The sequence below is a fragment of the Strongylocentrotus purpuratus genome, unplaced genomic scaffold (assembly GCF_000002235.5).
Source record: "Strongylocentrotus purpuratus isolate Spur 01 unplaced genomic scaffold, Spur_5.0 spur5_scaffold_2, whole genome shotgun sequence".
Lineage (NCBI taxonomy): Eukaryota > Metazoa > Echinodermata > Echinoidea > Camarodonta > Strongylocentrotidae > Strongylocentrotus > Strongylocentrotus purpuratus.
In genome coordinates, this window is record NW_022145605.1 from 33,140,274 (window position 1) to 33,154,354 (window position 14,081).

The 14,081-nt window shown below is 38.4% G+C and overlaps 1 protein-coding gene across 1 annotated transcript; it reads left to right on the forward strand.

The window, feature by feature from the left end:
- Positions 1–2,902: 2,902 nt before the first annotated feature.
- LOC100893287 (hydroxysqualene dehydroxylase) lies at positions 2,903–13,399 on the forward strand. Its single transcript, XM_011674207.2, has 8 exons — positions 2,903–3,064; positions 5,227–5,343; positions 6,677–6,832; positions 7,265–7,417; positions 8,737–8,859; positions 10,026–10,174; positions 11,790–11,875; positions 12,587–13,399. The coding sequence occupies exons 1-8, from the start codon at positions 3,028–3,030 to the stop codon at positions 13,350–13,352; spliced, it is 1,587 nt and encodes a 528-aa protein (XP_011672509.2). The 5' UTR covers positions 2,903–3,027; the 3' UTR covers positions 13,353–13,399.
- The last annotated feature ends 682 nt before the right edge of the window (positions 13,400–14,081 follow it).

Genomic DNA, 14,081 nt, shown 5'->3' on the forward strand with positions numbered 1-14,081 from the left:
TTTCTAGAAAACCAAGAGAGCGAATGGTATGATTTAACAGTCATCTTATACTTATTTTTAGCCACGATTATTTATATTAAAAAAATAATTAATTTGGGGTTACAAAATTGTAAATATCTGTCGCATTTTATTTCACAAAGAAAATCAGACATACAAAAAAAGTAATACGTGGGTATAGGTGATCGAAAGTTATGCTTGAATTGTTTTTATGATATTTGACAATGTCTTAGAACTTAATTTAACACTGTCTCAAAAACTTATGTTGATGAATTCACACAGAGATACACGACTATTGTTATAGGGATAAAGAGATAACTTTGTGTGTTTTGTCAAAATCTCTCAAAAGATTGGCAAAACGCTCGGATGGTGCGGGTCTTCGGAGCCAAATGTATTGGCAATTTGTTTTTTCCCAGGTCCCTCTCCATTAGGATTAAACAAGAAACTGCATCATCCTGATCATCGAGTAATGAGAGTATATTGCCACAATATTGCTGGTAATTGTGTAAATACTATCCGGGGATCATGACATTGTTGACTCGACGATTCCTCCTGATAACTTTGAATTACTTTGCCATGCATGCAATGAAAAATGAATTTGCGTATCTACTTGAACCCTTTTTTTTTCTTCTACCCAAACGCGATCGCAACTATTTTCGAAAAAGGTCACGCGCAAGGCTATTTTTCGAAAGTACATTTTCACAAACATTTTGCATCGCTTTCATTTAAACGTACATGGCGGTATTATAGTTGCATGCTTTGCTGTTATTGGGTCCAGCTAGGTTCAGATTCACACTGACGCATGAATCACAGTCATGTGATGCTTACCATAATAATAAGTTGGTTTTAATGAAAGCAGAAAAATTAGGGAAACACGTCAGTGACAGTTTAAGCAAAATCCGATGAAAAATAGGACAGTTATGAATAATTGAAGTTGTCATCAGCGAAACACAAATTGGCAACACTGCGACGTATCATGCGAGCCCCTCTCCGATTTGCTCTTACAGACAATTTCATTACCTTTAATTTTCTTAGTTATTGATGAATAAATAGGTTTGTCTTATACAGAGGTTGAATAACAAAATATATTTGCAACAAGTAAGGAGAACAATTATTTTTGGTGCCCAATTCGTGAGAAAATAGTGAAACAGAGAAAACTGACATGGTATGACATAAACGCATAAATTAGATTTACAAGACAAAGGGAACAATAATACGCAAGGGACGAGGGGAACAGGAAACTACAAAGATATGTATTTAATACGCGAAGAATTATTGAATTTATAATAATCTAGAAGAACGATTTTAATTATCTATCACATGAATTAAGTGATGGGGCAAGATTGCAATAATTTTTTTAAGAGTGTTCCAACATATTTGGGGGAAAGGGTTTTTAAGAAGAGGTAAATGAAAGTCACCACAATGACTAGTTTTCTAATTGTCCGGGGGTGGGTGGGGGGGGGGGGGGCAGTGATTGTCCTTGGGGGTAATATTCCGGGAACTAATTGTTCTAGGGGGTAATTGTCTTGATACGATATTTATATATTAGTGCAGAAGAAATAGTGAAACAACAAAAAACCGTAGCAGAAGCAACGGTTGTTTTTTTTTTTTTCTTCTTCTCCGTTTATCTTTTTTTCGTCAACCACCGCAGGACTATATATATATATCCATAATGATGTAGTCCTAATCAAATCCATGTGTTGAAAGAGAAATGAAATAAAAAAATAAGAAGTTCTTGCGAGTTTCATGCTCATTTCCAACAGTATTATATACTTTATAACATTGTACTATATACATCGGCGGGCTTATCATTCCTTCAAAGATATTGAACGATAATTATCTAAAGATCCACTGGCTTTATTCGGAAGTTATAGACTGGATTAGACTAAACCTTATCTTTGTTCCCATTCTATATCTATTTGCGATTGGAGTTATCTTTTTGCAAATAGACCTAAGGCATTCGGACATCAGCGGAATGCAGTACCATTTTTAAAGAGACCCCCCCCCCTTTTAAAATAAATAATGTGGAATATATTATCGTAGGCATAATATAAATCTCCAATAAAAAAAGTACTCGCTTCTCTTAAAGGTACTAAGACCAGTATTGGAAACGCCGCCATTTCAAAATATGAAATGGAAGCTCTTATTACCAATCATGTGAAAGATGTTTTGACTAATACATGATGATTTTTTGTTGTTGCCGGGAAACCGCCTACTAATTGAAACATTTGGTAAATTAGTTTATCTATTGGGATGTGAGAGATATTACGCACGAGCGCGCATGTGTGCGTAGTCCCATATACATCTTTCTGTGTAAAGTGCTTGTAACTTTACCAAGACTGGGCCAAATTTCTTATCATTTTGATGATTCCAGAACCTTGCAGTAGACACCAATACTTAAATATGTGCTAGCCTGATCAACGTTTTCTGATGGATTCCACAACGTTTCTTTCACAATGCAATCACATGACCAGAACTGATCTTTATCTTTAAACATATGAGTAGAAAGAAAAAAAAGGACCAAATTCCGATGCAATCCCTGTTTGTGTCTTGTTGTGACTTTCAACATGCATGCATGGAGACTTCGGTGGTAAGCGCTTAAGTAACGTTTTTTTAAAATTATTATTATTATTATATTATTATGGTCATGATTTCGTCAAGTTATTTGATATTAGTCTGGTGATTCAACTGAAACACACGAGTTTAATTTTATCATTACAATAGAACAAACCAATTATACTTCTAGATATTTCTTTCACGATAAAATTGTATGAGCTATAGGTCCTTGACTTTTATTTCCAGCAGATCGTCATGAACTTCAGAATTTGAGTAAAACCACAACAATTGTACGACCTACATATCGACGTTATCTTTTTTTTTAGCCCCGAGAATACAGTAATATATTTGACTTTGCCACTCAAGATCGCGATTAAATAACTGTGCATCCCTCGCACGCATGGTTCATAAGACTATTATAATTGATCTTAAGCAGCTGATGTGGGCAAGCAAACAGGCAACAGACGCAAGAAAATGGAGGGACTTTTTAAAGCTGTCTTTGTACTCATAGGTAACTATACACCTCTGTAACCTGCTATAAGATGTGTGCGTGGGTTTCTTGCTTCAGTCTTACGGTAGGCAACTAGATAAAGTATGTGTTGACGGACAAGTCTTCTTCATGTAATAACATTACATGTAACATTCGCGCTGCACACGTGCGGGACCACGGGCATCATTTTGGGTAACATATTCTCGCAGTACACGTACCGTGACGTACGAGCTAGCTTTGGTGTAGTCTGCATGCGCAAACTTTATTCGACAATTGGCAAAATCAATAAAGGCTTGAACCCTCAATCCGTCGGTTTCTGGCTGCAAAAATAAGCAAAAAATAACGAAAATAAACAGGAACCGCATAAGTATAGGGCCTTATGCACGGGTTCCGCCGTCTGTAGTATCATATTTCAGAAGTTGTGCTATATTGTACGTGTTAAGAGTCGTACGATCATTGACCTATACGGGCCTATACGAATGGGCGATATTAACAAAGGCCAATTGTGTTGGCAAGTTCTTGTGTGTTAATGATAATAGCATTTCAATGGACGTTGTTGTGTGCAAGAACAGCTAGATCCTATTGTTGTTTAATTTGTTGTATTCTTTGTATTATTATGCTATGTTTGTTTAGTTTGTACCATTATCATGATATGTCAAGCCCTTCTGGGGTATGAGAGTACACTACTCTCATACCCCAGAAGGGGGTCGATCGCGAGAGTCAATCAATTCTATTCTATTCTATACTATTCTGTTCTATTCTTTTCTATTCTATATATGGACAAACTGGTCAAGCCAGAGCTATACGCGACTCATCGGATCATTATATTTAATTCCAATATTTTGTGTATAGGCTGGGAGCCTGTCCCGAAATAGTTCTACCTCGCATACTAATTTTGGACGTATCCTGACCATTATGTATTCACAGTTACGTAATAAATATGCAAGCATCTGTGTAACACATTAGTGAAGCGTTTCAGCATGGTAGTCACATATAATTATGATATGATAGCCGAGATACTGGCTCGGAAGTTCCTTTATTATGCCTTGCCAAACAGATAGTCAATGAGTGTGTTTATACATGAATATATCTTTAAAAGTAGTATTGTTTTCTTGCTTTTGAGAAAGCAATACAATTTTCACGATCAATAGTATTTATTAATTTGCCACCACATTGCACTATCAACTGTAAAGGTTTACTGTATATGCCATTGTCGTAATTGTAACCAAATTTAATGCATACATATACGTCTTTTTGAATAGGTCATTTTCGAAATGTGACCAAATTTAATGCATACGTCTTTGTGAAGTGCCTCAATACAAATTATTTCATTCACCTGATAAGAATAATAGTATTTCAATAGACAGAATTCGAACAGCATACATTAGTTGTTGCCAGGTAGGACAAACATTATGGCTTGACATACCTAGCAACACTTAATATATGCAGTTTGCATTCTGACTATTGAAATACTATTATTCTTATCAGGTGAATGAAATCATTTGTATTGAGGCACTTCACAAAGACTTATGCATTAAATTTGGTTATATTACGAAAATGGCCTATTAGCTCGAGGCGAATTGTTCCATTGCATATATTATTAGGTAGGACACACATGACTTGCCCTACCTAAAAACACGTAATATCTGCAATATGCAATCTGCATTCTGACTATTGAAATACAATTACTCGTAACGGGTGAATGAATAATTTATATCAAGGTTTCATTACAAAAATTGTCCCATTTAGACCGTCATTTTGAACGAGAGAAAAAAGAAAGAAACAGTGACATGTGTATGCCAAAATTTCATGGAATATGGTGAAGAAGGAAAGCTGTAAAGTTGGTTTAAATAAAGAGGATGCTCAAGACAAGAAGAAGACAGTGTCATCATGGCGCGAAAGTCGGAAACCCTGACTTTAGATGATGATGATGATGAAATAGTTGAGACTAAAGCTACTGCCTTTCTTTTCGTCTTTTAAAAACATATTTCAAGAGCGTGCCCGTTGGTAAGGCATTAATTCTCATTACCAGGTCTCTCGGAGGGACCTTAAGCCGTCGGTCCTCTGGTTGCTTACTGAAGAAGCATTTATGCTTTCCTAGCAGTCAGGTAAAATAACCACTACTACTACTACTACTACTACTACTACATGTATATGTACAGTATATCCTTATTTCCTTTCAGTGGCACTCGTATTCCTGCGGTATCTCGGATCTAACGATCCCGTTCACATTGATCCTGTAAATCCGACTGATCCGATCGTTTTACCCCCTGGGGTCCACCGCGACGTACTCATTATTGGTTAGTTAAAACCCTTTTATACTTACGACCTATGCTCGATTTCAACCGACTTTGGGCTGTCCGTTATGAAAGCGGAACGCTAATCAAGTACCTCAAGATATTTTTTGCTGTTGTTGTCAGCCTTAATTTAATTAGGCTCTGAGAGAGAGAGAGAGGGGGAGGGGGGGGGGGGGGGGAGGGAGAAAGCGAACGAGCGAGAGCAACATGAGAGAGCATGCCACATCAATTTTACTTTAGTTCAACAATCTACATCGGATTCCATAAAACAGTTTCAGTAAACTGACCAATATAAATGAAACGGACCAATATAAATATATAAATATAAATAAGCCACCTTTGAGATACTATCTGCGCATGGGCAGATACACTATGAATATGATGGACAAATAAAGAGGACACAATATACAGTTCCTCATTCTATACCCTCAACAATTGCTGTGGTAGACAAAGGAAAATCCCTTCACTGCTATTATGTAAAAATAAGTAGAACAGGTGCACCTTAGCACCTTCTTACCTTCAGGTAGGCTTAATCAATCCTAATGATGTACATGAGCATCATACAAGGCAAATAGACAGTGGATGTTTACGTGTGCCTAGATTTCACACTGATTGTTATAAGTGTAGCCCAATTGTTTCTTCCATATTTGAATGGAATAAGCTAGATAATTCATTGAGAACGGCTTCCTCTGTCAATTCATTTAAGAGATTGTTTAAACAAAGTTGTAATTTGTGAATGGCTCAGCCGTATATACACTACGTGCATGTTCTGTAATATTTACATGACTTATTCACATAATTGCGACTTAATTAATATTTTCCTATTGACATTACTGTTTACTAGGTTTATGATATATGTTTATTTTGCAAACGAGTATTATTTTTGTAACTGTTCTGTATAAATGTTATAAACGATGTAAATATGTTCATTCAGGGCCCCATGGAAGACCACTACTTGCTGGTGAATGGGCTACCCTGTCAAAAGATCAGAAATAAATAAATAAATAAAATAAATAAATATGCATGTGACACCTGTTCTACACATTTTTACACATTGAGGGTAGAATGAGGAACTGTATATTGTGTCCTCTTTATTTGTCCGTCATGTTCATAGTGATAACGGTGATTTATAAATATCAAATTGGACCAAGTTCAAATTCCAAAACTGCAAAACACGACGGGATTATGAAAACTCAGGAACAAAAAATAATCGTTTGTTCTTCAATTTGTTGTAATTGACGTTGTTGCTAGCTTTATGAATGCTTTTGAGCGAAACTCACATCGCCCTATACCCTTAGAACATACCTATAATTTCTAATCATTACTACCGTGCCAGGTGGTGGTCTCGCGGGGTTGTCGGCGGCATTGGAGCTGGTAGAGAGGGGTTATAATGTGACTGTCAAGGAGGCCAGTCCAATGCTTGGAGGACGTCTTAAATCTACTGAGGTCGACATCTTGGGGGAAACGTTCAGAGTAGACCACGGCTTTCATGGTAAGTTCGAAGATACCAGCAGAAGACAGAGGGGACAGAGTGTTATGAAAGGGGAAAGGGAAGGAGACGGAACACAAAATAGCAGCAAAATTTTATATTCTTAAAAGTTTTGCTCTAGCTTTTAAATGCCTTCATATTCTAAATATGACATGTAACAGCTAAAAAATGAGTACCCAATCGTTATGCCACATGTTTGTGTATTCCCATATAAATATTTCTGTGAAGGCCTACAGTGCTTGTTACTTTTACCATTTTGATGATTCTAGAACCTTGCAGTACACGCCACTACATGATCAACTTTTTCTGATCGATCCTACACCGTTTCTTTCACATTGCAATCGCATGTACAGAATTCCGAAGTCAATTTTATCTTTAAGTAGGGAGTAGTTAATATGTAAAATAAGCATAATAAGTTTTTTTTCTCCTTTGTAGCATGGTTTTACAATTACTACACATTCAAGGACATACGGCACCGCTTAGGCATCAACGACAACTTTCAGAGGTGGGGAGCAAATCACTTCCGGTTCAGGAACTATAAGGATGAGGTCATGGAAAGCAAAGGACCCTATCCTTTAAACGTTATAGGTAAGGGTAATATTATGATCATTCAGTTGACATAATAATAAACAATATTTATTAGACGCTTAATACGGGTGTTTCTAAGAGCACCATAGTCTGACTAAAATATTATTTACCAAAACTTATAATAAACACACAACAGCCTGTTCTTTATTCAATAAATCATGCATGCAGTATAATAATAAAAACTAAGAGTGAGATCAAACATACATAAGGTCAAATATAGGATCAAACATAAGATCGAACAAACAAGAAATTCATACGTACGCCAATAGCATTCTTCTGAGTATCCTTATTAAAGCTTTGGAAGGAACGGTCATGATATTTATTTAGTGATACAACTGTAAGGAGACGCTTCTTATACCATTTGCCTTTGAGGATTTACTTGCTGGCGTAACACTGCGTCAGCGATGCGTTCTGACGAGGGTCGCTATTCATACTATGAATATGACAGACAAAGAAAGCGGACAAAATATACAGTTCCTCATTCTACCCTCAACAATTGCTGTGGTACACTGCTATTATGTAAAAATGTGTAGAACAGGTGTCACATGCATATTCACCTGTTCTACACATATAATAGCAGTGAAGGGATGTTCCTTTGTCTACCACAGCAATTATTGAGGGTAGAATGAGGAACTGTATATTTTGTCATCTTTCTTTGTCCGTCATGTTCTATTCGCTATTCATTCTTCTTGTATAATGAATAGCGACCCTCTTCTCGAATTATAAATAGGGATCCCCATGAATAATGACCCCGGTTTTGTATTTTGAAAAGCGACCCTCTTCCTCGATTGTGAATAACTGTCATTATGAATAATGATCCTCATGAATAATGACCCTTTTCTCAAATTATGAATAGCGGTCCTGACGAATAGCGGTCCTTACGTTTAGTAGTCCTTATGAATAGCGAGCAGACCCCGATATTGTACACCGGTGCTTTAAGTTTGCAAATACTGATTAGAATTAGCATGCACTAATTGCCATCTCTGATGACAGGCAAAATAACGCCTCGTTAGTAATGGATATAAATCGGTACCGGACACCGTGTAGGCTTGCTTTACAGACCATGTACTAGACAGCAAGTCTTTACTTGGAAAAGTGTTTTTAGGTAACTTTATTCAAGGATAATATAGAAGATATTAAATGGAAACATATAATTTGGGAGAGAGATAAAAGAAGTGATAGAGAGGAAGAGAAAATAACAGAGAAAATGTATATGTACAGAGAGAGAGAGAGTTTAATCTTATGGTTCCACTTAAATTATAAGCCTATGCAGTGATTTTTCTTCTTATTTTGCTGATGTTTCCTCATTGATATTGCAGCCACGCTCCTGAAGAGCCCTAACTTCAAGGTGTCAGATATTTTTGACATCGTGCGTATATCTGTTTTCTTTGCGTACTACAATCACGACACCGTCTATCAGAGATATGGAAACATCACATTTGGTGGGTACTACATAAAACTTTTCGCATTGATCCTTACGTAGTCACATTTGATCAAAAATGTAACTGTTTTTTAAAATTTTTGTGCCACTAGATTTACTGACTAGTAATGTCAACAGGGGTAAAGTTTGAATGTTGTATTCCTAGTTTAAATGTTGGAGTGGAAATGGAATATTGCACCTGGAAACAAGCGTCAGATTTTTTTTTTACAAAAAAAAAGAGATAAAGAAAGAAAGCAAGAGAGGAAGGAAGATATCATTATAATGATGATAATAATAGAAACAACAACGAAAACCATAATGTTGATGATAATAATATGAAGAAGACGGTTGGATTTGCCACCACACTAGTAGCTACTGTTCTTTAGGGTTTGACCCAGACAATTTGATAAGCTGGGGCGGAATCCTCCTTATAGAAGAGGAGGAGGACAAGACAGTGGTCGATCAATTGTATCGACTTCCAATAGACCTTCTAATAGGAAGGGATTTAATTCGGCTTTGGCCCATATTGGATGCGTATGTCGAAGACTATCAATCGAATTTCCATCGTGTTTTGGAGGAAAATATTCTTACATCTTGAACAAAAAAGGGTTATTTAAAGCTTATCTTGAGCTCTGTTATGGGAATCGTAGGTTGAGAGAACATGGCTATAATTCATTCAGGATTGTTTATCATGAAGTAGATTGATTGTTAGAACCAGTAAAATGAAAAAAACTCACAAAAACTTGCTTGAAATCATCTTCAATAAAACCCCAAACTCTCATTTGCACATAGTGACTGCGCATGGTGTCAGGCCTAATTTACCTTGATTTATCTTGCTATGCTCATTACTCAACCCCTATACATTTTCTACCAAAATCGTTCTGCACATGTAATTACTTTTTGTAATCTTGAACATTCAGTGTAAGTTTTGTTGGATTCCTTGAAAATTTATTTTCTATCATGACCAGAACTCAAGATTGTATTGATATTTGTCGTCTACTCTCACGTCATCATGGGGCCAATAGCTTTTCAAGAGCATGATTATATTACCTGAAACACATTGTGTCAATATGACAGCAATGTGTCAGTGCGTTTCAAATGATATTGTTCCATGGTTTGCAATATTATTGTTTCAATTTTTTATTCTTTACTGACGTACTCTTGCTTTTGTTGTCTTTCTTCTTCTAGATGAATGGACTGAAATAGAAGGAGTGCCCACTTGGTTTGCTGATACCGTGCTCCGCCCAGCTCTCTCCGTAACTTTTAATGAGCGAACTGTGCTTAACGCCGCAGAGATTCTGATGTATTCGCACTTTTATTTCACTGGAGATAGTAAGGTGATAACTGCGTTCTTTGTCTGAAATTATGTAAGATTCATATTATCTGGCTTGTTCGATGATCAAGGAAACTCCTCTGACTATTTTTGATTGGTTGTGAACTTTAATCGGACTGCTTCACAATCATATAGGACATTTAACAGTTGTACGAGACACAAAAAGAAAAACAAACTGCGTCTTCTATCCATGAAATAGTTTTTACTATCTTACTCTTGACTGCCAAAGTATAGATATATTGACTTCAATGAGAGGCATCGCTGTTTCTGTAGACTCAAGGGGATGTTACATCCTGCTATAACCCCGAGGCGCACCGAGGGGTTATATCAGGATGTAACGTTCCCGAGAGCCAGTATAGAAACAGCTACGCTTTGAATATTAAAGCAGTCCATATATCTTTTATATACCGAATTCACAAACAAATCTACAAAGAATTCTTACGTTATCCCTTTCTTGAGTAAAGACTGGTTAAAGCCACACTGCCCTACTTGTAGCTACTTGCTCCCTCTATAAAGAAAACAATGCCTAATCGGTGCCCATTGGTCCCCCATGATCCTCTTTTTCTTATGTTATTTGAGAGCTAAGTTGATGAGATAACCACCTGTGCAGTGACCTTGCAGGGTGCTCTAATCCCTCCTATAAACTAGTACAGGTAAGCTTTAAAACATCACTGCAAATCTCAGACACTGTCCGTAAATCTTCGCTGGAAAGTTGCCTGAATGTAAAGGCCCGGTCACACAGCCCTCCACGGGCGTATCGCGGCCGAATCACGGCCAAAAATTTCTGCCCGTGAAGCAGACGCTGTTGGACGCTTTGAGGTCGCGATAAAGACGCGATACAGCCGTACTTTACCCGTCGTTACACGCGGTAAGAAATTCACACGCGGTTGGCCGCGCGAAAAAGTTTTGGGCTGCCCAAAAATTTAGACCGCGGGTAATCGCGGGCGGTACACGTGGTACACACACGGTAAAGACGCGGTACAGACGCGGAACGAACGTGCTAGGACGTGCTACGGCCGCGGTTAAGACGTGGTTACACGCGGAATTGGACGCGAAATTTAAGCGGGTAATCGCGGGTGGAGCACGGTCATAGCACGTTTGTTCCGCGTCTGTACCGCGTTGTTACCACGTGCATTAGCGTGTGTACCGCGTGTAAGCGTGGTAGGCCGCGGTACCGCCGCGCTTCACCCGCGATAAGGACGCGGAACAGTCGCCGGCGTCTGTTCCGCGGGCATACCACGGGTAAACCGCGGGTAAGCCAATTTTGCACATTTTTCACCACGGGCAACCGCGGGCAAAAAAAAATCGCGAAATTTTACCCGCGATACAGACGCGAAAGGCTGTGTGACCGGGCCTTAACGATCATTCGGGCATCGCAGACAAAAAGCACTGTATGGTATCAACGCTCGCACAAAGAAACTTTTTACACGTAAACCAATGGGGATCTCAGCAAAATTTATTGATGCGGCCCATTATCCGGGGCTATTGACCGGTAGGTGGGCATGCGGGCATCTTTAAAAAAACTATTGAGCGGTAGGTAGGCATGGCTAAAATCATAGATTTATTCAACAAACAAAAGAGAGGTATATAATATGTACTTCCATCCTGTCTCATTACAGGCTGATCAACGTTCGATAGCCACAGTGGACCATCGTACTGCTGTCTTTGACCCGTGGGAAAGGAGACTAAAGTCACTCGGCGCTAAGTAAGTCAACTCGGCCCTGTTTTTGTAGAACTTTGTATCAATACCCAGATATAATTATTGTAAAAAGCTATTGAAATTTGCTGCATTATTTCGATTGACTGCTGGGGAGTTTGTTATAGAATCGTGGCAGTCGTTATTTGGTATTTGTAACTTGTCACACGTTTCATGAAACGGAGCCAGATTAAATATTTGCTTAGAAGTGTGGAGCACAAGTGAATCCAGGGGTGTTGCTTGATTTAGGGGGTGGGGGGGGGGGACCAACAATAGACAAGGGATGTTCAATTACATTGCATGCTAAGAGGAAATGAATTCAAAAGTTAGTAAGCTTGTAGCACGAAAATATCAATCCAGACAAAGAGAAGTCATAGAAGATCCTTAAGTTTACCCCCGATGATAAGACGGATGACTTCCTGTATTCATTTACCTATCGTTTAACCAGGGAAAGACAGTGGTGATGAAACATATATAAAATTCACAAAGGTTAATTCTGTCATTGCACAAAATGATGCTGAGACACCGTTAGAAGTTATTTTCGTTATGTTGTTGGAATCGTTTCTTTTTCAAACTTCTATATTTTCACGATGCGCATATGTGTTTATGTGTAACTATTCTGAGTGGATAATCACTGAATTTTGAATGCAACTATGTTATGGTATTCGAGCACCTTTACGGAATTGTTCCAATTTATATCTACTTATTTTTGTTTTACAGGATAGAGACGAGTGCTCCTGTCTCTGATCTAAGGTTCGCTAGCAAGGATAGCCTGGTGTCAGGGGTATTACCTGGAGCACAAAGGTCATATGATCATGTGATCTTAGCACCCGACTTATCGGCCGTAAAAACGATCTTCACAGAAACCAGCCAAAAATTTCCGCGCAATGAACACATGGCCTGCATCCAAAACAGGCTCCAGCAACTTCCCATGGCGCCGTCGTACAAGGTTATTAGGGTGTGGTTCAATAAACAGATCTCGCCATCACATCCCGCCATTTTACAAACGTCCGAGTACCATCCAATCAACTTGGTCGTACAGTATCACCTGATCGAGAAGAAATCACGTGAGTGGAGTCTGCGGACGGGTGGATCTATCATTGAGTTTCACCTGTACGCTTGGTCGTACGGCGACGTGAAGGACGAGGACGTGTGGGATACTGTTTCACCTACCGTGAGGGAAATCTATCCCGAAATATTTGTCGAGGATTTCAAAAGGTTAGGTCAGTTTGTCCATTCCGGGACAAACTTTGCGTCGTTCCCGTCCAGTCTCGAGCACATCCGACCAACTGTTACTTTCCCATCCGAGTGCGGCGTGACGAATTTGAACTTTGCGGGCGATTGGTTGCACACCGATTACCCCTCAGCCCTAATGGAACGTGCCGTGTCGACGGGTAGAATTGCAGCCAATCAGGTGCTTCTCTCAGATCACGTGAGGCAGGTTCCTATGCTTGTAGCGAGTAATTACGGACCAGGATATATATGATTGTCCGTAGTATATATACTAAAACTCTAATCAGGGTAGTTGTGTGTAATAGTAGTCGGCTCCAAAGAACTTTAATCATCAAGTCAAGTGTCATGTTTTGACAATTATTTAAAACATGTGCCCGTTTATAAGAAAAAATGATTTTGGAATCTAGGCCTACGACGGAACGAAAGGAATATTTCAATATATTTATAAACATGGAAATACTATTAACAAAACGAGTAACAACTAATCATGATATGATAGGTTGTTCTAGGTTGTTGGGAAGTTGTGTAGTAATTTATTGATTTCGTCATCTTCAGATTGTTTTATGATTTCGAATCCTTGCCCTTTGCCTTTAGCCCTTTGATTATTTTGTGTACTACATTTCGTCCTTGTTTTCACGAAGTGACGGTAGTGAGGAAAATCGTAACGCAAAGTGAATGCAATTTTTTTTCACTACCGTCACTTCGTGAAAACAGCGACGATTTTCTTCAATTTTAAGCTCCTTAAAACAGACCATTGATACAAATAAGCAATGCCAAACGGAGAGTACTGGGGCTAGATTAAGCCTATAAGTTAATCCCACAATGCATGGAGAAGGTAATGAAGAGAAAGTTGAGTTCTGGGGAGAGTGGGTGAAAAATAATTTGTGAGCATTATCATTGTTGATATATGCTAGTGTGGAAGAACATCAGATACAAAAATATTCCCTGAAAAGCATGGCTCTTCAAATGCCTCCATATTCTA